This window comes from Onychomys torridus, chromosome 3 (genome assembly GCF_903995425.1).
Source record: "Onychomys torridus chromosome 3, mOncTor1.1, whole genome shotgun sequence".
NCBI lineage: Eukaryota > Metazoa > Chordata > Mammalia > Rodentia > Cricetidae > Onychomys > Onychomys torridus.
In genome coordinates, this window is record NC_050445.1 from 80,519,200 (window position 1) to 80,543,624 (window position 24,425).

Below are 24,425 nucleotides of genomic sequence, written 5' to 3' on the forward strand. Positions count from 1 at the left end.
GACATCTTAGACCCATTCAAAAAGGCCATTCCATCTTGGTCATCCTCTACTCTTTTACTGAGGGGTATGGCAGCCATAGAGATTGCTGTGGTTGTTCCAGCTCCTTTCAAGCTCTTAGTAGGGGCCTGATTAAGAGGTGCATGGAGTTAAGCTCTGTACTTTCCACTGCCAGAGGCTGGTAGTCAGAAACAGTTAAGCCCTTCTTGCTATTGCCAATCTCCATGACAGGTAAAGCTGATTAGTGAAGAAGATGACAACCTAGGATGGGAACAGTCTATCTGAGGGATCTAAGGGGCCCTTTAAAATATTAAGAAGGAGGAGCTGTGGAGACTCACAGAGGTTTCCTAGTGAGAATTTACTCAGGATCCAAGAATCTGAACTTGCTTTACCCCACAGGGCTGCATTAAGGAATAATTTGACCACGGGCATGGTTGCCAGGTGTTTGGAAGGGTCTACACTTGGCTGTGTGGTGTGCTTTGATCTAGCAAGGGGGGAGGTCTTTTGAAAAGGTGGGAGCTGGCCTCCCACAGGGGACCCATGGTTGGTTCTGATGGATGTTAAGGGTGAGAACCACTATTTTACTCTGTCATTAATCATCAGCACAAAGGGGTTCAAGCATTTAGGAAGGTCCCGATGGTCTCTCTGATTAGGGTCCCTAATTTAGAATTCCCTAAATTTAGGGAATTCTGAAATAGGGTAGTTTGGCAGGTCCCTACCATGAGTCGCCTCTTCTACAGTCACATACTCTGCCCTACAAAAGTGCCATAATCCTGAGACAGATATTTGCAGTACTAGAGTAGTAAGGCCACCTTGCCACCTATAAAGTTGATGAGTCACAGACTTATATTTAGTTCACCTGAGTTTCTAATTTGGCTCCTAGGGAGCAAACCAAGGAAAACTTTACAATCAGGAATAATTGACACTGCTTATAACAATACCTAGCAACAATATACAAGTGCTACATGTTCAACAAATACTTGTGGAATGAACAAACAAAGAACAGAGCTTAAACTTCAAATTGCTTTCCATGGAGGATGAAGGGAGAATGGAGTCTTTTTTTTTTTTTTTTTTTTTAAATCAAGAAAAAGAGAAGCAAAAGTAAAGGACAAAGAGACTTAAGTCAACAAAGGGCACTGCCACTAACTCTACTAATTATGGAAAAGTCATGGGGAATAGCTGAAACATTATAGAGTCTACAGTTGTATAGGGTAAAGAGATCTACCACAAAATCCAGTCTCCCTTGTTCTGCTTAGGTTATAACACCAGCTGAGCAGCTACATCTCCAGCATTCCAGCAAGGGATGGCCATGCTGGTCATATTCTGACCAATCCAATACAACCATAAGTCACATATGGGGCTGCCAGTAGTCTCCTTAAGAGAAAGGAAAGCATCTCCAGCTTCCTCCTGCATCTTGCTATGTGAAGCCATCTGCAGCCCACACCCTTAGAATGGTGCTCACCACACTGTCAAAACAGTCCAGTTTTGTACTTCTTCCACATGGAGGAGAAACACATTTCAGCAATTTTCCAAACTGCTCCAATACAACTGCCATAACTGGAAAGTTTAAAAGAGCTTAAAAAACAACAACTAAAGGTAGGGCTTGTATAAAGTCAAAAAGTTAGTAACAGTTGACTCCCAGGATGCAACCCATGCTGATCAAACCCCAAAGTCCATGTTTTCCATTAGTTAAGCTGGATCCAGTAGAACCAACAGTTCAAAAATTACCATATTGACACAGAGACAAAGTTAACCTTATTTTGCTTTCAATAATGTGATTTTTTTTTCTTTTCAAAATAAGAAGCTCTTAGTAGACACTAAAAAGCACTAGTTCCTTGAAAAAAATTACTCAGGGAATGCAGAGATGGTTCATTGGTTATAGCACTGGCTACCCTTCTAGAGGATCTGGGTTCAATTCCCAGCACCCACATGTCAGCTCATACCTGTCTATAACTCAGCTCCTGGGAATCTGACATCCTCACACCAATGCACATAAAATAAAATTAAATAAACTGTTTGTAAAAAAGAAAAGAAAGAAAATACTCTTTTAATCTTACATGGTTTTCAAACTGCACTGTTTTAATTACTTAACTGTTCTGACCTGAAATTGTTCAAAGACCTATCAACAGATAACCAATGATTAATTAACAAATTAATAATAACATTCTATATTTCAGTCATATGAAAAGAAAATGTACATGACGCCTTGAAGATCTTTCCTTGCTTTGGAAGGTGACATAAAGGTATCAGCCAGCATTTTATACTTCCATAAGGAGACATCTCCAAGTAGGGAATCAATATTTCGTTTGGGGGAACTTCCTATTATTTACATTGAAAGTCCTGAATTCTGGTCCTTCAAATGTTTATGCCTACTCCTAAATAACACAAAATGCATTCTTGCAGCCAACAAAATTTATAAAGTATGGCAGCTTACACTAAATTGAAGATAAACACTGTCTTAAAAGTGTGAGTTGAAAATATCTGAATGGGGGGTTGGGGATTTAGCTCAGTGGTAGAGCACTTGCCTAGCAAGCGCAAGCAAGGCCCTGGGTTCGGTCCTCAGCTCCAGAAAAAGAAAAAAAAAAAAGAAAATATCTGAATGGGGCCAGGCGGTGGTGGCACACGCCTTTAATCTAGCACTCAGGAGGCAAAGGCAGGTGGATCTCTATCAGCTTGTGTCCAATTTGGTCTACAGAGCGAGTTCCAGGACAGGCTCCAAAGCTACACAGAGAAACCCTGTCTCAAGAAAGAAAGAAAGAGAGAGAGAGAGAAAGAGAGAGGAGGGGGGAAGGAAGGAAGGAAGGAAAGAAGAAAAGGAAAAGAAAAATATCTGAATGGTCATACAAAAAGAAATTACAAAGCTGTGCATAACTATGCTTAGCCAAGAGAATGCTGCTGAGAACATCAGAAGTTTATTAGGTGAAATTCATCATAGAAAGGATACTCAACATATGCAAATCCCATTTACAAAAAACAGGCTACAAACACACATACACACAACAGATAAAATGTTTACATAGAAAAGGAAGTTGAGATGAAGGAATCAACATCCCCTCAGCAATATTAATACCTCCGTAAAATGGTAACAGCACAGTTTGGAGATGTCACGATAAGCTAAACTTTTATGAGAGAAGTAGATCTGGAAGCTAAGAGTCTCTTCCCATTTGAAGATCTATCCCATGATAAAAGCCATCACATGTGTGACCTCTTTACAGGAAGAGCAAGTCAGACTGTGGAGTTACACTATGTTCCCAGGAACTAGATCTGGCCAGAGGAGTCTAAACTGTCTATTAACCATGTTCTCCCCTTAATTATCGTTAGATAATTAAGATTAGAGCTCACCTAAAAATCCTTAGAACAGCATTCAAGGAACATGGTCAGTACAGGGAAGAGAAAAGACATGTTCTACCTTATGTTCAGGACTTTGTTTAGTTAAAAAAAAAAAAAAAAGGAATTTAAATCCAGTAACTTGAATCTTTTATTAGTTACTTTAACTACAGAAGGGAAATAGCTTTCTATGAGCTCTCTAAGCAAACTAAAAACACACACTTAAAAAGGGAACAAACATCTTTGTAGAGTGAGCAAAGGGACTTCAAAATCAGAAAATAACTTCCAAAACAAATTACTGTGGTTATCTAATCGCTGTAGGCCAGGGGTCTGACAAGCAAAACAGACAAGAACTAGTTTAAGGACTGTTAAGAAGAATAAGAAAGCCAAGTGTCTCTTTACCCTCCTAACTTTATTCTTATAACTGAGGAGGACCACAAAATCACACAGAAGTCATCAGACACTTACTCTTTGATCAGCATGTTAGTGTTCCTTGATATGGGAAGGTCCCAGCTACATAAACACAAAACCTGCTCTGTTCAAAGACCTGGCAGAACTCCTTCTTCCTTCTTCCTTCTTCCTTTTCTTTTTCTCATATAGTCTTGCTAGGTATCCCAAGTTGGCCTGGAACTTTCTATGTAACCAAGACTAGCCTCCTCCTCACAATCCATGGCCTGCCTCTGCCTTCTAAATGCTGAGATTTCAAGCATGTGCTCCCACAGCCAGCATTAAGAATTGTTTTTCAATCATACTTTTGAATTATGTTGATCCATCTAATTGTAGTTCTGTGTCTCAGTATCCAATGAGAATGACTGTCCCCAAGTTTTTATCTGGTTTAGGGTGCAGTCTATATTGTGTTGGCAACCTATACTGTGCTATCTTGGCTTTGGCTGCTTCATCTGTTTAACATGAACTAGAGTTGTTAGCCTAAAGCACTCTGAAAGTGCTTAAAAATGATTAAGTTAGAATACATTATTTAAGGTTAGTTGGCAGTAGATTGTGTATGACTACTATATATGTAGTACTATTGGAGTTATCCAAGAATATGTATAATCTGTTGTCAAAGTTGATTAATAAAATAAATACATAATCAATAGTTACTACATTCAAAAAGACATGTCAAGTAAGCACTAAGTTATTCTTCAGTGCTATAGTAATTAGAATGAACAAATACTTGAACCTTATGGTAGAAATCACTGGAATTGATTTTTATGCCAATTTTATTCCTGCCTTTATAGGTTTTCAGAATGAAAATGTTCTTTAACAAATGTGCACAGCTCATCTCCTTAATAATACTTCAATTAAAACACATTTTACTTATATGTATTTTAATATAAAATACCCAGATACACAGGGCACTCCATGAAGCTACATTCTTACTCATACAGAATGAAAAAGAATGGAAAAACCCACTATAGCTATAGCTATGCAACACTGAGAGAGGAAAAAAAAGAAAATAAAAAGTCAAATATTAATTCCAAAAATAAACTTCTTTCAAAGAGATAGGGATGACCAGCCAACGAAAGCATAACCAAAACCTTATCAAATAAAACAACCAAGACCTTATGTCAGAATGCTTGTATTAAAATGTTTTTCACTCATACTGGACAAATTTTAAGACTCAGTTTTGGAATGTAGAATCTGTCCAATCCAATTTGGAATTGTGAATGAAAATAAAGGCATGAGACATACACTAAGGACTTTAGTTTCTTGGAAACTTGCTATATAATTCATGAAGCCAGCAAGTCTGCAAAAAGGTTAACAAAACAAAACCTCTGAAAATTATGGCTGTATTTCCAGTTGACTTAAATCCATTTTAAACCCTTGATTCCTCTTAGATTCTGATTTTAAACACACATACTTGCCCTAAAATTCTTTAACAGTGTTAATGTTTTCTTACAACAACAACAACAACAAAAAAAAAAAAATCAGATGATTTTAGGGCTGGAGAGATAGCTCAGAGGTTAAGAGCACTGACTGCTCTTCCAGAGGTCCTGAGTTCAATTCCCAGCAACCATCTGTAATGAGATCTGGCGTGCTCTTCTGTATGCATAATGAATAAATAAATCTTTAAAAGAAAATCAGACTATTTTAAAGTACAGACTTGTAAAATCCAGGCAATCATTCTTTTAAATATTATGTAACTTCTTTCTACCCAATGTGACAAAACAGAAACGGAAGTGTTACACCTCTATCTATTAATAAAGGTGAAAATTATTTCTTAATTTACAGAGAAGAGTGTCACAAGAGTGACTTTCTGACTTCATGCTAAGCCAAAACTACCCAAGCAAGTCATGGTATAACAATTTATAAAGCACCTCACACTAAGGGCAAAACAAGAAGTCCCGGCTTTTTAGAAGCTGTTGCCTTTTCTCTCTCCCTTAATGTTTTCTGGGTCCAACTGAGTGTCACACATCACCCAGTTTCTGCTGGAGACCGTGAAAGCATATTCACAATTATCAGGATCATACTGCATTCCTTGGGAAAGGAGTCCATTTGAAACACCTTCAGTAACCTAAGAAGCAAGCACAGGACGACCGGAAAATATCAACTTGCCACCCTTCCCCATCCTGCCTCCTGCTTTTGCTCATTCCGTGGTTAAATAAGTTACAGTTAAGTTACAGTTTAAGAAGATAAATACTACAGACGAAAAGGAAGTAAATTACTCTGAGTAAGTTCTGGACCCCACTCATTTACATACAACCAAACCAAGATACACCCACTTGTATTCTATCGTGAAGCTGCAACCTGGGAATCCCAAATGCAGCTACTCTCCCCTAGACGACTAAAAATACGCTGGCTCTTCACCCAGGCGGCTACAGAGATGCAGACTCCGCAACTCCTGAGGTGCGGTAATTCAAGAAACCTGCCACTCACAAGACCAGCATCTCCAGAAGGAGGCAGGGCTTCGGGAGTGGAAACCTACTCGCAGCCCGCTGTACATGAGATGTCCAAACAGCCCGGAAAAGGCTGCTCCACGTGACACGAAGGAGCAAACCTGCGAAGGAGAACCGCGGCTGCGGAAACAGCCTCCCGCGAGGGTCCAGGGCAAGCGCAGGGAGGCTCCCCGGAGGACAGCGCTCTGCGCAGGGGGCGGGGCGGGGCCACCGCGGGGGCGGGGCGGGGCCGCCACCGCGGGGGCGGGGCGGCCACCGCGGGGGCGGGGCGGCCACCGCGGGGGCGGGGCGGCCACCGCGGGGGCGGGGCGGGGTTAGAGGGGAACGAGGTTAGAGGGCGGGGTGGAGTGAGGGCGCAGAGTGTGGCGGCCGCTTGAGGAGTGGGGCCAGCTCGCGAGGGGCGGGGCGAAGGGCGGGCTCACCTTGTGCTGAAGGCGGTCGGGCGCGCACGGCGTGGCGTCGCCTCAGCTGAGGCCCTCAACGCGGCGGGCCAGCCGGCCCCGGAGCCGCGGGAGGTGCCGGGGCGCCCTCCGCCCGCGTTCCTCCGCCCTCGGCCCCGCCGTCGCTGCTCCGCCGAGGGCGCTAACGGCTGCACGCAGCGCCTCAGCGCGCGCCGACTCGCCATCTTTGGTGTTGGCCCGGGTTCCCGTCCGCGTGGACCCAGGCTGCAGCCAGGAAACACCTCGCGCCGCCTGCTGCCTGGCCTTTACCAAGATGGCTGCCCGCGGGCTGGGGCGCGGAAGCCTCGAGGCCATCTTGGTAAAGTCAGCCCAGCGAGCACAGCACGTAGCGCGGGCTCGGACCACCGCCAGGTTGGCCCTGAGCCTTGCATCAGAGGTCAGTGCACTTCCGAGGCACGTGAACACATTCCTGGACACCAGAGACAGTTGCTAAAACCTGGAACCGGTTGACCACTCTACACAGGACTGCATGGACACTAAGCCTTTGACTTACTGGGCGGGGTTACAGAGACACTAATTTAGTTTTCCATAGTAAGTACTGAGTGTTGATGGCTCCTACCTTGTGTGCTCAGTTTCGTTTAAATCATGTCAGCCTTCTGGTACATACAGCTCTTTTCTAAATCTCAGAATAAGACCCAAACATAAAATTGTGATTCTGAATTTCTTAGCTGATTGAATTTATTTCAAGAAGTAACTTAAAAGGGCATATAGAATTCAGTAATGAGTGGATGGGTTAAAAAAAAAAAAAAAAAACCTCTGAAAGCGTTTCTGGGATACTATGCACAGACCAGAACCAAATAGGCTGTCTGAGAGTGTGTTGGCAAAAAATGAAAAAGAAAAACCAAGTATTAATATGAAAATGCAAGTCAAACTATAATGCCTTTAGAAAGTGAATATATAACCATATAATACTGCAGAACATTAGGTGGCTCTATACTTTATTTCCTCTGGGTAGCTTGCAGTTGTAATTGATTGGGGTTTTTTTGCTTTGTTTAGATTTAGTATGCTTATTCTCTCCTTTGCACCTGGGTGGGGCTAAATAACGCTTGGCTTGCATCAGCAAAATTTAAAAAAAAAAAAGTGAAAGCACTAGGAGCCCAAAGGAAAAATTGAAATTACTGCTCCAATGTTCTTGTTAGTGTTCTTGCTAGGGGACTTCAAACATTCCATTTCTTGCCTTTATTCCATCAGTCATTATGAAAACATCATATACACAAAAAAATGAGTATGCATTTTTATGCTGTATGAAGAAGTTTCAGACATCAAAATACTTAAATCATTTTGATGACTCTTCTAAGAAGAAAGATTCTGGTTTCATAACCACAGTAGCGTTTTCTTTTTTCTTTTTTGGAGCTGAGAATCCAACCCAGGGCCTTGTGCTTGCTAGGCAATGCTCTACCACTGAGCTAAATCCCCAACCCCTCACAATAGCATTTTCAAACCTAAGAAAACTATGGCCTCCTGTCACAAACTGCTCAGCCCATACTCCAAATTTCATGATCATACCAAGTCTTGTAGCTCTTTGCAGGGTGGTTGATTGTTCATGCATTTGCTTGTTGGCTTGTTTTTCTGAGCTTACTAATATATACTACCCAGCCTCACATCTTACAGTTACTTGCTTAAGTAAAAACCAACTGGAATATTTACTTGATACTTTCAATACATATTTCCATCCAAAGAAAGTAAATGAGGTTTTAAGTTTTGGGGTTTTGTTTTTGTTTTTGTTTTTTAATGTTTATTTGAAGGTCTTAGGATTGTAATTCAAGAAGCACAGATAGATAAATCTACAATGTGTCCCATTTGGAAAGGGTTTGAAAATCCTTTTAAGGGTTAAAAAGAGAAAATCTAAGTGAGTTACAGGGGGTTGTCAAGCATTGTTTGAAAGAACAATTTACATCTGTGGCTCATTAGTTCAGCCCAGCATAGACCATACCAGTATTCCAGAAAGGGTTTAGTTCATACGATCCTAGCATGTTCTTTTGGCACGTCATCACATTCATAGAGTGGTCACCTCAGCACAAGATGGAAGTCTGGGTCAAAACACTGGAGTGAGCCTTACAGCTAGGATGGAGAGACACAGGGCAGTGGTGGTACACGCCTGTAATCCCAGCACTCTGGAGGCAGAGGTAGGTGGATCTCTGTGAGTTCGAGGCCAGCCTGGTCTACAGAGCTAGTCCAGGACAGGTTCCAAAGCTACAGAGAAACCCTGTCTAAAAAAAAACAAGAAAACAAAAACAAAACAACAACAACAAAAAACCCAGCTAGGATGGAGAGACAAGTTCTCAGAGGGTGTTTTCCTTTGGAGCTGGTATTTGAGATAAGCAAGTTCATTGTGCATACCAGGAAAGCCTAGTTCGAATGATGACTCCTAGCACACAGTATTCAGTGAGGTTTGTTTTCCCAACTCATTAAATACTCCAGAAGTTTTAGAACTTTGTGAGAATCAGTTGTTTTCCACAGACAATGAAAGAAGCCAATCAGTACAACAAATTCTGTCATGCAAGGGAAAGCTGCTCTAGCTTGCTTTCCTGAACTCAGAACAAAGTGGACATTCTACCCTAAATGTCTTACTCAGGGTTTAATTTTGGCCTGTAGTCCGCTGACTGAGTGAGCTTTGTCTTTCCTGTTTATACCACTGTTAGCAAGTGAAACACTAGAACATAACAGTAACTGTTTGCTTTTCTAAGTTGATGATTTTTAAATGTTAATGTCACAAAAAGGAGTAAATTAATACAAGTCCCTAAAAGTAGCTAATGGCCAATGTATTTTTTTTTTCCTGGAGATCAACACTAGAGAACTATTTCTAGAAGACTAATTTAGTCTGTATTTATGAAACAACCCACTTTTAACTTTTAAAAAATATGAGCAAGGGGGAAAAAGTCTCAAAGTTGAGTGGGAAGGGATAGAAAAGTGGAGAGGGTGGTTATGGCAAGAGTTGGGGAATGGAGGCAGTGAATATATTCAAAATATGTTGTATGAAATTCTCAATTAATAAAAATGTTGTTTAAGATATGCAAAACACATACATACTGCCAAGTGACAACAGGAAGGCACTTAGACAGCTAAATTCTATTCACTGCTTTTCCATTAACTGTCTTGACCTGAGAAAAGATCCCTTCTATCTATTCAGTATGCCTAGTCCAATCATCCATTGTAGTTGTAACATTCTGTTTGCTTTTAAAAGTGTGAGGGATTGATACATGAAGGCAGGGTGCTGATAACAGCAGAGTTGTACTGTTGTGGACTGTTAAATCAGCAACTATTAGCAAGCCCATAGGATGTCTATTTGTTTCAAGCTTTTTTTTTTTTAAGATTTATTTTTTTATTATGTATACAGTGTTCTGCCTGCATGTATGGCTGTTCTGCAAGCCAGAAGAGGGCACCAGAATGCATTATAGATTGTGTGAGCCACCATGTGGTTGCTAGGAATTGAACTCAGGACCTCTGGAAGAACAGCCAGTGCTCTTAACCTCTAAGCCATCTCTCCAGCCCCTTGTTTGAAGCATTTTTTAAAATATATTTATTTATTAAAATTTTTTTTCATTTTACTTACCAACCCCAGTTCCCCCTCTCTCCCCTTCTCCTCCCTTCTCACCTCCCTCCCACTCTACCCCCATCCACTCCTCAGAGTGGGTCAGGCCTCCCATGGTAGGCAACAAAGTCTGGCATACCAAGTTGAAGGAGAGCCTAGCCCCTCCCCATTGTATCAAGGCTGAGCAAGGTATCCCACCGCAGGGAATGGACTCCAGAAAGCCAGTTCATGCACCTGGGATAAGTCCTGGTCCTGCAGCAAGGGACCCCATAAACAGATCAAGCTACACAACTGTCACCCACATTCAGCGTGCCTAGTTCAGTCCCATGAAGGTTCCCGAGCTGTCAGTCCAGACTCAGTGAGCTCCAACTAGCACTGGTCAGCTGTTTCCCCATCATGATCTTGACCCCCTCTTCTTCTTTGTTTTTGTTTGTTTGTTTGTTTTTTGAATGCTGAATGCCGTTTGTTGAAGGAGGGAGGAGGTCTTAAATACAGGCTTACAGCACAATGGGAGAACCCCGGAGGGCAGAAGTTCACTTCTGATGTGTGTGTATGTGTGGTTTTTTTTCTTTTTTGAGCCGAGGATAGAACCCTGGGCCTTGCACTTACTAGGCAAGCACTATACCACTGAGCTAAATCCCCAACCCCACTTCTGATGTTTTACAATCTTGCATCTAAGCTGTTAACGCCCAGTATGCTAGATATACAGACAAGGAGCTTCCCTTAAGCATTCAGGAAGGTGGAATCTGGAAGGGAATTAGCATAGGGAGGATATCAAGGTCAAGGTCAGCAAGCAAGGCAACAGTTATCTAAAACAGGGGCCAGGGACCTACAGGTCTCCCCACCCCCCTTTTTACTGAAAAATGAGCTTCTACTTAGGTCACGTGGGACGTCATCAGGTCACCTTACCCGTCATGGAGACACCTGCCGCACCCCCCAGGTATTACCCATCTCTGAATATTCATTATCATACAGGCTTAATCTTATGAGAGCTTCAGAGTTAACTGCTGCCAAAGATCTCTAAGTGGCGCTGGGCTTGCAATCTGTGTGTTCAACATAGAAAAGACCAACAGAGGTCTTAACCCACCCATAGCCAGTAGGCTAAAGGCAACTGAGCCATTCCCTTCCTTAACAAGCCTTACTGCAAATTGGAGTCCTTGTAAGATGGTATCCCAAAAGCAAATGGAACTTGAGTTTGTAAATTCATAACTTTCAAAGCCAATCGAAATGTATATAACTATTGATTTAAATCTGTCATGCCCAATAGAATGAAAAATTAACTGTGGTAGCTACTTTTGTTGCCAGGGTCTCCATTGTGCTAGCTGTGGTAACCAATTATGAAATGGCAATCCCAGAAACAGTAGTAGCAGTGGTCGTCAACTGTTATAACAGCAACAACAGCAGCAGCGATGTCAAATTCTCTTCTGGAGCGTGTGGGTATCCATTGGCATGGACACAACTCCAGTAACACGAACTGCCAAGGCCCATTATTCTTGATCCCAGCATGACTTAAGCTGGCAGCTCTGCAAAAGAATAACTAAGAACCATAAAGGAAAAACAGGCAGCTCACAAAGAGCAGAACTAATGGTCTCATAATGTCTACATTCAGACTCACAAATTTTAAGGTATCTTCAAAGGGGGCTAAATGAATTTTAGGAGGCCAAAAAAATGTTGCACAGAGCTATAGTGATATTTTATTTGTATTGAAATGTGATTTTATTTGTATGTTAATAAAGTTGCCTTGAGGTCAGAGCAAGCTAGAGCAGAAGCTGGGCGTGCCTTTAATCCCAGCACTTGGGAGGCAGAGCTAGGTAGATCTCTGTGTGTTCAAGGACACAGCCAGCATGGCAGACTCATGCCTTTAATCTGAATACCAACCTTAGAACACCTGGAGGTCTGTACAAACAGGCAGTGATGAGGAGGTCATGTGGCTGGGTTTACAACCAATGAGAAAACAGAACAGAAAGTCTATAAAAAAGACAGGACACACAGAAGTAGGTCTCTTGCAGAGAGGAAGGACAGCAGAAGCAGTGAAGGGTAAGGTTTTCCGATCTTGCTTTGACCTCGTGGTTTTTAACTCTGCAACTGGCTCTGTGTTTCTTATTTAACAAGACGGTTACATCTACATAGAGCCACTCCTGAGAAATAGGTACTTCTCCAGATTGAATAGGATTGTGAGAATGAAAATGCTTAGCTGGCATGCTACTGTTAATAAATGGAGGTCAGTGATCTTCAGTGTTATCCTTAATCTCCTAAGTGGGTGACACGTTCTCAAACATACTTGAAAAAGCAGTTCCCATACATTACCTTCTGGAGAATCCAACCTCATGGCTGCAGGTCCTAGGCTTATGTTAATGCTTTCCAAAGCTGACCCTATTGGGCTTTCAATCCCCATTGGCATTGGAAGGGGAGAGCTTTTCACGAAGGCCCAATAGGTTTCTGCCATGTTGGGCTTGTTTGAAGCTTTTTTTTTTTTTTTTTTTGGTTTTTCAAGACAGGATTTCTCTGTATAGCTTTGCACCTTTCCTGGAACTTGCTTTGAAGACCAGGCTAGCCTCAAACTCACAGAGATCCACCTGCCTCTGTCTCCTGAGTGCTGGGATTACAGGCATGTGCCACCACCACCCAGCCTTGTTTGAAGCATTTTTAAAGAACAGTTTCAACACTCATAGCAATGATATTTTCTTTGTATTATGAAAAAGGCATATGGAAATTCACTATTCTAATCTCCTGAAATGTATAGTTCAGTAGTGTTGAGGGCAGCAAGAAGACTTAGCAGGGAAGGGTGCTTGCCATGCAAGTCTGCCAACCTAAATTCAATCCCTGGAACTCAAGTAAAGGTGGAATGAGAAAACCAATGCCACAGAGTTCTCTGTCCTCCACAAACACACCATGACACACGTGCCCATACACATTTCATGCCCACACCAATAATAATTTTTTAAAGTATTATTGAAGCATTTACTATGAACACATAGAGACTAAACTGTAGTTTTCTTCCCTGCCAAGATCAGACTAGACCAAACCTTTCAGGTGTATCTGATTCTCCATAAACAGAGCCACTAAGGAGCATTTTTTGTTTTGACTCTTTTCATCTGCCATGTGTTTCTGTGTCTCCAGACACACATTGGTACATATCTTCCCATGCTTCCAATACAGAGTCAAGGATATTCTGTGTAGTAAATGGAATAATCCGCATCACCACCAATAACCCAGGATACTTACTTCCTGACTCCTGTGCCCCGGCCAGCGGGGTTTCAACAAGGGCGACCCACCTGTGGGAGAGAATGAAAGGGAAGGGCGACACGAAAAGACGAACAGCAAGACAGAATTCTGATCAAGCCCGCCGCCAAACTTTATTTCTCTCCACATGGCTTATATAGCATAAGGGGGGAAGGGGCAAGAAGGAGGGAAAGGGAAAAGGGGCATGTAGAACATGGAAGGGGTGTAAGACGTGTGAGGCAGATCATGCAACTGCGAGATGTCAGCTAAGGTCACTGGTCAGGGGCAGTTTATTCTGTTGCTAGGCTACCTGACCCTGGAATGCTCTTTACGTTCGGTTGTCATGGCACCTGACTGTGGGATGTTCTCTTATCTTTGGAGGCCTCTGGTTACTGCTCTGGGAAGGGGCTTTTGAGTTGTTCTTTGGTCTAGCTAGTACTTTCCATGGTTCATGTTTGGTTCCTGACATCTTGGTCCCTAACACTCCTGGAGTCTATATCGCCTAATACAGAAATTTTGCTTTGTTTTGGTTTGCTTTCACTTGGTTTGGTTTTTTGATGCAGGGTTTCTCTGTGTAACTGCTCTGGCTGTCCTGGAATTCACTTTGTAGACCAGGCTGGCCTTAAACTCCACAGAGATCTGCATGATTCTGCCTCCCAAGTGCTGGGTGTACACCATCACACCAGAGTTGAAAGAAATGTTTAATGCAGTTGAAGACTGTACCTTAGATGGGCAGTGAATTACCCAGGTGGACCCTAAAGACAATCACGAGGATGATTATGAGAGAGGTAAGAAGGTATGTAGGACAAGGAGACAGTGGGACAGCACAGAGACATGAGTGATGCAGCCACAGCCAAGGAAGCCCCTAACAGCTTCTAAAAAGAGAACCATCTCTTCTACAAAAGAACCATCCTCTTGACAACTTGACAAGAGCCCTGAGAAACCTGTCTTCAGAGATTGGCCTTCACAACTGTTGTGTTGTTGTATGTCATGAAGTTCATGGTAATTTGTTTGAGCAGCATTCAAAACTCAGTATATTCTTCTTTCAGCAATTTTAAGTCTACCAATGGATGTATTAAAAAACACTGCCAACTGTGAGGCTTGGGGGTAGCTTAGTGGTACAGTATTTGCTTTGTATGTGCAAGGCTCACACCACCACAGCACACACAGGTACAGCATATACATAAATCTACAAAACATACATCAAGTTAACATAAAGAGTAGACATAGGGCTAAAGATCTAAACTTTATGCAGTGATTTGTGTACTGAGCTCAGAGAGACCTAGGCCTTGAGGGACCAATTTTATTAAGTGGATGCTAGGAACCATAGTTGGATTAGTGCCCCAGCCAGCAGGGTTTCAATGGGGGCGACCCACCTGTGGGAGCGAATGAGAGATAGGGGACACAAGAGACAGACAGCAAGACAAAATTCTGATCAAGCAGCCAATGTTCTTTTCTCTCCATATGGCTTATATTGCATAAGAGGGGAAGGGGCAGGAAGGAGGGAAGGGGAAGGGACATGGAAGGGGTGCAGAACGTGGGAGATGTGCAGGTCGTGCAACTGCAAGAAGTCGGCTAAGGTCACTGGTCAGGGGCCATTTGTTCTGTTGCTAGGCTACCTGACCATGGAATGCTCTTTACATTCGGTTGTCATGGCACCTGACTGTGGAATGTCTTCTTATCTTTGGGAGCCTCTGGTTAGTAAACAGGTGTTACTGCTCTGGGGAAGGGCAGTGGGCTTATGACTTGTTCTCTGGCTTAGCTAATACTTTCCATGGTTCATGTTTGGTTCCTGAAATCTTGGTCCCTAACAGATTAGTGGCCACAGAGAAAGAAGCAGAAGAGTAAAATTGGACATTACCTTTATTCCTGCCCTGAACAGGTTAACTGCCCTAAGTCTCAGTTTCTTTCTCTTATAAAAGAATGAGATTAATTTACATGACTTCTAAAATTCCATAGAGTTCTAAAATACAAGTCTGTTGCAAAAATGTTTTGCTCAGGATTTTATGTCCACATTTTATTGCAATTCCAGTCCCTCTCTAGCTTCCCTGCCCACCATGAAGCCTATCTGTTAACCACATACATATCCCAGCTTGTGCAGATGTAGCTTTTATTTGGAACTTTCTTCCCAGGCTTTACACACTCAACAGTCAAGAATTACCGCCTTCTAGAAACTTACACTTTCCCAAAGGAGAATGTCATTTCTACTGCAGCCTGTTCACAGATCTTTTAAGGCAGCTATCAAATGATAGTGTGACTATTTCCATTTCTGTTTCTTTGACCACAATGTGAGATGCTCATATGCAAATATTCTGATCCATATTTATCCCTCTAGCACCTACTTCTGTATTTGGCACAGACAATTATGAATGTATACTGAATAAATAGATGAATGATTACAGAAGAGCCTACTTGAGAGTGAGAAGAGTGAAAAGTACTGAGGAAAGAATGTGAAGGACAAGTGGATGGGAAATATATGGCTCAAGAAGACATTCACAGGCCTGGAGTAAAAGAGGAAGCTGATTTGGGTGGTGATTTAATTCAAAGCTATCCTCAGATACTCATTGTATATGCAATTTAGCATCTCTCTTGACCTTGCTTCAAAGTCAGTTTCTAAGTGGAGTTAACAGCATGAGCTCCCTTTCAGAGCAGTCTGCTGATTAGAAACTCTTCACTGGGATGGATGGCAAGCAGCCATATATGATTTGTCAACCCTGTATCCCTGCACAGCTCTAGGCAGAGCCTAACAACTTTAGAATGTTATAGTAGCTAGTTAATGATTCTGTCCTTGTAGATCTTTCTGGATACAACTCATAAAACTGTGTAATTCATTTTCCTCCTTAGGCATTAAAAATACCCTTCAAACCCCTTGATAAACTCAGACATATATTCCTTTTTCTTGAGACAAGGGACATGGAGAACCCTATGCTGAAAATCTCCATGTAGTGGAAACAAGGTTGTGAACACCTAGAAAACCTTTGAAATCATACTTTTTATATTTGCTGTTTTGTCTGAGACAGGGTCTTGGCTGGCCTAGAATGTGGTAGACCAGGCTAAACTCTGACTCAGAGATCCAGCTACCTCTGACTCCCAAGTGCTGGGGTTATAGTCATGGACTGCCATGACCACTTTTCACAACATATAAACTGATATTAATTACATACACATCATTCTTTGTGGTATAATTAGCTTTGTATGTTCTTTCAATACTTTATACTATCTCTCTGTACTGGTTTAGAATTTTACATTTGAATCTAGATTATTGTTTATAAAACCAATTTTATTTTTATAAATAAGATTATTATGTATCAGTACTCACTATTTTCCAGATATGTTAGCTAAATTCAGAACTCCAACTTCTACAAGTAATATTTTCACTATATACAACTGCTTTTTCCTTGGCATTTCACTGAAAGCAGACCCCTTCACTAATAGAAAATCATAAATAACAGAGTAGATGACATACAAAATTTTGAATAAAGTAAAACACACCCTAGTGATTAACTAATGACTAGATTAACATAGACTTGCTAGTCTCTTTTCCTTGAATGAGAGATTTTTATAATCTCCAAAATTTGAATAGAAATGGTTGACAATATTTTTCAATAAATGTCGACTACGTCCTTGAGTGTTTGGTGTTGCTTAGTTGAATACATTAGCACTTATTTAAAGCACTTATTAATCTAGCTTATTTTTTAAAGATGTATTTATTTATTATGTATACAAAGTTCTGCCTGCACGTATGCCTGCAGGTCAGAAGAGGGAACCAGATCTCATTACAGATGGTTGTGAGCCACCATGTGGTTTCTGAGAATTGAACTCAGGACCTCTGGAAGAACAGCCAGTGCTCTTAACCTCTGAGCCATCTCTCCAGCCCCCTAATCTAGCTTATTTTAAGTTTCACTTACTGAGTATTTTTCTGGCACTATGTTAAGTAGTGTGCAATTCTCATTTAATCCTCAATGACTTCAGGCACTGAGCTTTACTCCACAGTTTCTGTGGAGGAAGAAGCAGGGCTTAGTAAAAGGAACTGACTTTCTTGAGGATAGCAGGCTATACAATGGAGAATGGAGGGGTCCTATAATTAGATGACCTTTATTTTTCACAACCTTTATGTGACATTGTATCATTTGAGAAATCCATTATAGAAATTAACTAAAGCTTCTGAGGGGAAAATGAAATGAACTATATCTCCAAAGTCAAACTATCTGCAATTTCCATTGAAAAAGTGACACAGACCAAATTATGTCTCCCATACCCAAATGTGCATATAAAAGCCCTGTGGTAGTTTGAATGAGAATGGCCCCCATGGGCTCATATGTTTGAATAATTAACCTCAAGTTGGTAGAAATGTCTGGGAAGGGTGAGAAGGTGTGGCCTTGTTGGGGGAGGTCACTGTGTTGTAGGATATTATTTTAAGATGTGTTACATTTGTTTGTGCTGTGGAACATTTGTTTAATGATGCAAAGATGTGCTGCATTCTTTTCTATTGCATTTGTTTAACTCTGTGAAGCTGTGTTACTTTGTCTGTCTAAAACACCTGATTGGTCTAATAAAGAGGTGAACAGCCAATAGCAAGTCAGTAGAAAGGACAGGAGGTGCTGGCAGGCAGAGAGAATAAATAGGAGAAAAAGAGGGATCAGGAAGCAAAAGGGGATGGAGGAGTGAGAAAAGAAGGGGCCAGCCATCCAGCCACACAGCCATTCATGGATTAAAAGTGAGAGTAAGATATACAGAAGTAAGAGAAGGAAAAAGCCCAGAGGCAAAAGGGATAAGTTAAGAAAAGCTGTCAAGAAGCAAGCCAAGCTAATGCCAGGCATTTATAATTAAGAATAAGCCTCCATGTATGATTTATTTAGGAGCAGGGTGGCAAGCCGCCCAAAAGAGCAAAGAGTAAAAATAGCAAAAACAACCAACTAGATTTTAGTGTTCCAATGTGGACTGGAAAAAAAAAGAAAACAAAGCTCCTTTAAGAGGCCCTGCTGTTCAGCTGGCAGTGCTAAGAACCACTTGTGGCAACACAGCTTCCAATAGGTAGGAGGGTTGAATGCAGTTCCAGGTCAAACAAACTTCTAACCAGGCTGCAAGCTTTAGGCTTGGCTTTCATGAACCTAGAAGCAGCCAGAGCCAGCCAAGAGAGCAGCATGGAGAATCCTAGTGTAGCTTAGCAGTTAAAGTTTGCTCGTGTAGTCATAAAAGACCAGAGGTATGCAGTAAAAGAAGTCCAGACAGAAAAATCTCTAAACAGGTTCCAGTGTGTTTTACAATGTATTTAAGCTTAAGAAAGAAAGAAAAGGGGTATGGGCAGTTTAGAAAGAAATAGTTTAGAAATATTAAAGTTAAGTCTTTAGAGAGAGAGTAAAAGTAGTATGAAAGAAAATAAGCACGTAAGATGGAAATGCAAAGGGAGTCTGGATCCTATTTGTTATTATGTTGATTTTGAAATTTTTGAATGTTCATAAGCAAAATATAGCTGCTAAGAGACATGGGATTGAGAACTGGACTGCAAAATTGAATCAATCTAGATACTTTAGGAATGCCTTAACTTTAAAAAATAAGTCAAAAAATATATTTGTCAAATGGAAATAAAAAATGCTTTGGAGTTTTGCTCCCATAGGCTATGGATTTCTTCAGAAGTGATATTGATCAGGTGTGATCAGGGGAGAACTCCTGATTCTTGACAGGTGACACCTATCAACAGAGGGTATATAGCTGGTCTTCCCAGGACTTGCCCATTATCTCAGATTTTCTCAGGGACCCTAAAGATACTTTGTCAACAGACAACAGGAAGCAGTTTGGAGAACACATTCCAAAGCAGGATGTGGGAAGATTTTAGTTAACTGGTGGGTTATAGATGTTTGTTATCATTATGGGGAATATAGTATATTGATAGAAATTTAAACTTATTTTTGTTAAAACATATTATACATATATAAATATATATATATATATATATATATATATATATATATATATATGTTTATATTCTTGTTTAAAGTATTGTACCTATGCAGTTTATTTAAAAATGTAAGCTAAAATTCTAGTTTTTGAAAGCTATTATTATGAACTATTTAGGATAATCAAGAAACATAGGTCAGTAGTTAGTCATCTATAATAATCAAATTTGTAGATATGTTAGGTATGCTTTCAAGATCATATAGATAGATAAATGGTATATGACATTTAAAATGTTTTGTTAACCTAAGGTTTTTCGTGACAATGAGACACATCTGCTCCTGGCAACACCAGTTTACTTCAGAGAAGATGATGGACTTTGAAGAAACTCCTTATGGAGTTTGCTTTTATTGTGGCAAGGTTAGCCACTGGGCAAAGAAACTGCTCTTGCCTTTGACTGCTGACAATGTGGTGTACAGAAAGGACATGCAGGACACACAGGAAAAAGACAGATGAAGTTTGCCAAAACAAGGCAGGAAAGTCCTTCAAAATTCCTGCTTCACAGATGAGTCTCCCAGTGGAAATATTTACACCACAGAAATCAGCAAACAGTAGAAACTAAGGCTTGTTTTTTTCCTCAAGTTTGCTGGTAGCTGAACATTTGCCAGCATGGATTTGTATCATGATCTTCATTTCAAGCTACCTGCTGGCTACACTGTATCAGGCACATTTTTTAAAACTTCCTAAATCTCCATGATCTCATTTGTAAAATGGGATAACAAGGACCTTTGATAATATGGCTCAGCCAATAAAGGCATTTGTTGTACAACCCTGGCTACTAGAGTCTCGAATATTATTAAAGAACCAGCCTTAACAATATTCTTCTGAGGGGCCCAGAAGAGAAGCTACAGATAGTGAAAATTATTTTCAGGAAAAGAATCTCAGTACACCAAGCTCTTTTATCAGTTACTTTATTCCTCTGGGATAAAATCCCATCTACACAGCTTCAGTTCTGTTTTTGTGTCCAGCTTCTTTCTTTCCTGATATCTCTCTACCTTTATCTGCTGTTCCTTCTAAGTTCTGTCTTAATTCTCTCGTCTTAATTCTGCCTCATCTAGGTTTTGCTCATCTCATTCTTACCCATCTAGTACTTCCCCATCTGGCTCTTCCTTATTTCCCATCTCCTCCTCAAGCTCTCTAGTCAAAACCCTCCTTATCCCTCTCAGTCCTCTCAAGTCTGTGAGGTAGTCAGTTGTAAACTCAAGCAATAGCAATCCTCCCCCTCCAGCCAGGTCACCAGGCTTGAATTCCTACAGGGTCATAAGGGCAGGCAAGAATTTTCCTCAGGAAGTGACTGTCAAGGTTTATTTTACAATCCAAAAAGGGAGTAGTTAAAGGAGGAGGTCAACTGAGAGCTAATGATCAGTTAGTATATCAGAAAAAGGGAATTTATGTGCTCAAACTACATTCCTAGAAGTGGTTGGGTAAGAAGTGAGGAGTCTATAATGTTAGTAAGGCTGTACAAGGAAGGAGGGTCTCAGTTAAAACTGCAGAAGAAATAAAGCTATCTGCCTAACCTAGGGGACAGGCATTGTTTCCATAAGGGTGTTACCTTAGTTCAGGAGATCATTTGGCCTTACATGCTTGATAGGTATTTTAGATAAATACACTTTTAAAAGTTCTTGGAACCACATATAGCATACAAGAAAATCAATGTAGGAACCAGCTAATATATATGCAAAAGCTAAAATATCAACAAGACTTCTTAAGCCATGGCTTGACCTTTAGAAAAGTCCTAGCCTTTTCCAAGTAGTAGCTTTTATGATAGTAGCTGGATTCCATTACATTTGCCTGCAGCACCAGAGCTCAATCAGCCAAAGCACACATGACCTCCCATGCATCTGAGGCTGCGCATGCGCGTGCACGCACACACGTGCGCACACACACACACACACACACACACACACGCTTGCACGCGCACACACACACAGTAATATTAAAAAAACAACAGTAGAGACCAAATTAAGTAATAAATAGGGGAGTAATTTGGAATTATGAAGAGGGAGGAGGAGCGGGCACTTTGAATATATTTTTCTTTTTACTTCCCTGTTCCCACAGACAGCTTTCATTTTTTCCCTTGGCTTCTTCTTCTTTTTTTTTTTTTTTTCCAAGCTTAAATTTAGTTCTGTTGTTATAGTGTTTCTGGTTCCTTTTTCATAGTTCATAGAATGTCATAAATCATTCCCAAACACTTTGTGGTAAGGAACACTTTGGTGAGTTCTCTGAGTCCACAATGGGATCTCTCTGGTGATAGGAAATCACAACACGTCCACACGGTTGGGCTTTCCCGGCGGACCGCCTAGTTATTTCCAGTTCAAAATAGCCATTTCCAGGTCAGAACATCTCGCGTGAGTAGGACTCCGTGGCTTTACATGGTTGCGTAAAGCGTGCACGACCATGTAATCTACGCGCATGTGTGGAGTAGACACATTCGGTCCTGTATGCATGAGCGGCCCACTCTTTAAAAAGCCGGCGCCATGTTGCACAGGTCTCTCCTCTTCTCTTCTCTCCTCTCCTCCTCTTCTCTCCTCTCCTCACTCATGTGTGCTTCACACAGGCCTGTCACATCTCTTCCTATCCTATATTAATAAACAGCTCTTCTGTGGATTTGTCGTGTTTGGGACATGTTCCTCCCAGGGTAGGAGCGCCAAAATAACTAACATCTTGTACTCTGTGTTTAGCTGCTGTCCTATTCCAGCTCTGTTCTCTGGTCTCATCTTTCTTTGAAGTTCTGCAGCATGTGTCAGGTACTTCTCCACTTCTGGGTACCATTCCTGGTGTACCAGAGCCTCTATCAGACCACAGCTCTGTGGCAAAGTCTGAAAATGACTTTTGTGCCCATATTATCAACTATTTATTGAAAGTACCAAGGCCTGAATGTTAGAATCCTGCCCTTACTCCAGCTACACATGCGCAGTTCAGGGTCTTGTGTCTTATGTCATCAGTGGGCACTGGTGACTATGTGCGTATGGCGTGGTCACACAATCTGCACCTTAAAAAAGCCAGACACAGACCCCACCCTCTCTCTCTCTCTCCTCTGCTCCCCCACCATCTTTCTCTCTCTGTCCTCCACACGTGATCTTTCCCAGGCTGGTTCTCCCCCACCCCTCTTCCTCCTAATAAATCTCTGAAACTAATACTGGGTTCTGTTGTGACTGTGACCTTTCCGCTGGTAACCAGCATTGCTACCAGCACCATTTATCATTCATTCATTTCACTGAATCTTGACGATTTTTAGGGAAATCGTTGTTTTGATTTGTTTTACTCCTATCCTTTAGAGTAATGAGGTGTGGATTTCTAGAAAAATAAGGGAAGGAAATACTGCAGAATGAATAATGTATAAAGAAGAATCCCTGAGGATGTGTGTGTAGACAAGGGTTGATGGAGAAAGGAGAGACATTTTCATCAGGGATACAGCTACTAAAAAGGTGCACATGCTCCTGTAAACAAACTCCTGCCCATGCTTCTGTAAACAACCCTAATAAAACTCACTGGTCTCACACACACACACATACACACACACACACACACACACACACACACACACACACACACACACATGGAAAGAGGGCTAATGAAATAAAGGAGTGGACTAAGAAATGGGAAAGGGACAAGAGTGAGGAAAAAAAATTAGAGATACATTTTACAATTGCAAATTGCTGACTTTGCTTCTGTAAACTTGCTTGTGTTAGACACTGACCCATCCTCTCCCTGGAAATAAGTAAAAAGTTTTAGAGTCCAGATGCCGGCCTTGGGACAAGGTCTGTAATTATAGATAAAAAAAATAATAATAATAAGTCTCTGTTTAAAAATTCCCCAAATGGGACCCAAGATAAGAACCATCTGGCGAGTCCAGCAAACTAAGTCAAATGTCAGCCAATCACAAGCCTGTAACTATGCAAACTCCCCTCCAGAGTAACCGCTCCCCCTAGATCTCCCCGAGCCAACCAGTTTACGACAAGTGTTACAAAATTTCCTGCATAACAAAATGATTGCTGAAATATATGATGATTTTTAAATTGGGCCAAACCCAGGGCACCTGATATCTTATGCTAATTTTGTAGTTTCTGCCTTTAAAAATGCTTGTAACCGCTGCTTGGGGCTCTCTGACTGACTAGGGCAGAGAGCCCGCTTGCGCCAGCACTGAATACATCTATCATGCTTGTTGCTTCTGGTGGTTTGGAATCTTGGTTTCTGGGGTGCCCTTCCAAAGACGAAAGTATCCCAGGGGTCTGGGATCTTTCAAAGAGAGGTATGGAGGAGGGGTAAATATGATCTACTATTTACATGTATGTTATAATGAAACCCATTATTATGTTTAATATATGCTAACAAAACATTAAAATAAATAGTTTAATAAAAAGTTTAAAAAATTGTTTGTTAAGTTTATGTTTCTCAAAGCTGGGAAGTATAAGAGCATGGTGCTAGCATCTAGTAAAGGCCTTTGTCACAATATGGAGGAACTAAGAGGGGGACACTCTCATAACAGATCTCTTGTCAAGAGATTCTTAAATTCATATTCTTCCCACAAAGTAGAACATTATTCCATTTCAATAATCTCAAAAGTTTTAACTCATTCCAGTGTCAACTCACAAATCTGAAGTTCAGAACCTCATCAAACTCAGTTATAGATGAGACTGAAAACATGATGCCTCCTGAGGCAAATTTCTCCAGCTGTTAGCCTGTGAAGTAAAAACAAATTGTATCTACTTACAAAATACAGTGGTGGGTAGACATGGGATAGATGTTTCTTTTCCAAAGGTAGACTCAGGCAAAAAGAAAGGCGTGACTGAACCAAATGGACTAGCAAGAAAACACCTTAAAATCATCACAGTGAGATGCTGTTTATTATAGTGAAGTGGCAGAATACTTGCTTATCATGTACAAGGTCACAATTTATCCCCCAGCACCACAGAACAAAAACTCCAACACAGATCCACAGATAGAGAAAGAGAGGAGGGAGTTGTGAATCAGGAGATAATGAGTCAGGCAAAATGTATGCCAGCTCCTTCCTGCTCTCAACAGTTAGGGCTT

General features: G+C 41.2%; 2 protein-coding genes across 6 annotated transcripts in view; one reads left to right on the forward strand and one right to left on the reverse strand.

Moving 5' to 3' along the window:
* Napepld (N-acyl phosphatidylethanolamine phospholipase D) overlaps positions 1–6,997 on the reverse strand; it is a 43,695-nt gene extending 36,698 nt beyond the window's left edge. Inside the window, exon 1 of one of the 5 annotated variants that reach the window (XM_036180897.1) lies at positions 6,644–6,997. In XM_036180897.1, the coding sequence (XP_036036790.1) occupies positions 6,644–6,846 (203 nt within the window). In that variant the 5' untranslated portion in view covers positions 6,847–6,997. The other 4 variants (XM_036180901.1, XM_036180900.1, XM_036180898.1 and 1 more) reach the window with 4 other exon arrangements.
* The window catches only part of Pmpcb (peptidase, mitochondrial processing subunit beta), a 64,932-nt gene continuing 47,442 nt past the window's right edge, over positions 6,936–24,425 (forward strand). The window contains exon 1 of the mRNA XM_036181880.1: positions 6,936–7,033. Within this exon, the coding sequence (XP_036037773.1) occupies positions 6,936–7,033 (98 nt within the window). The remainder of the gene's footprint in view (positions 7,034–24,425) is intronic.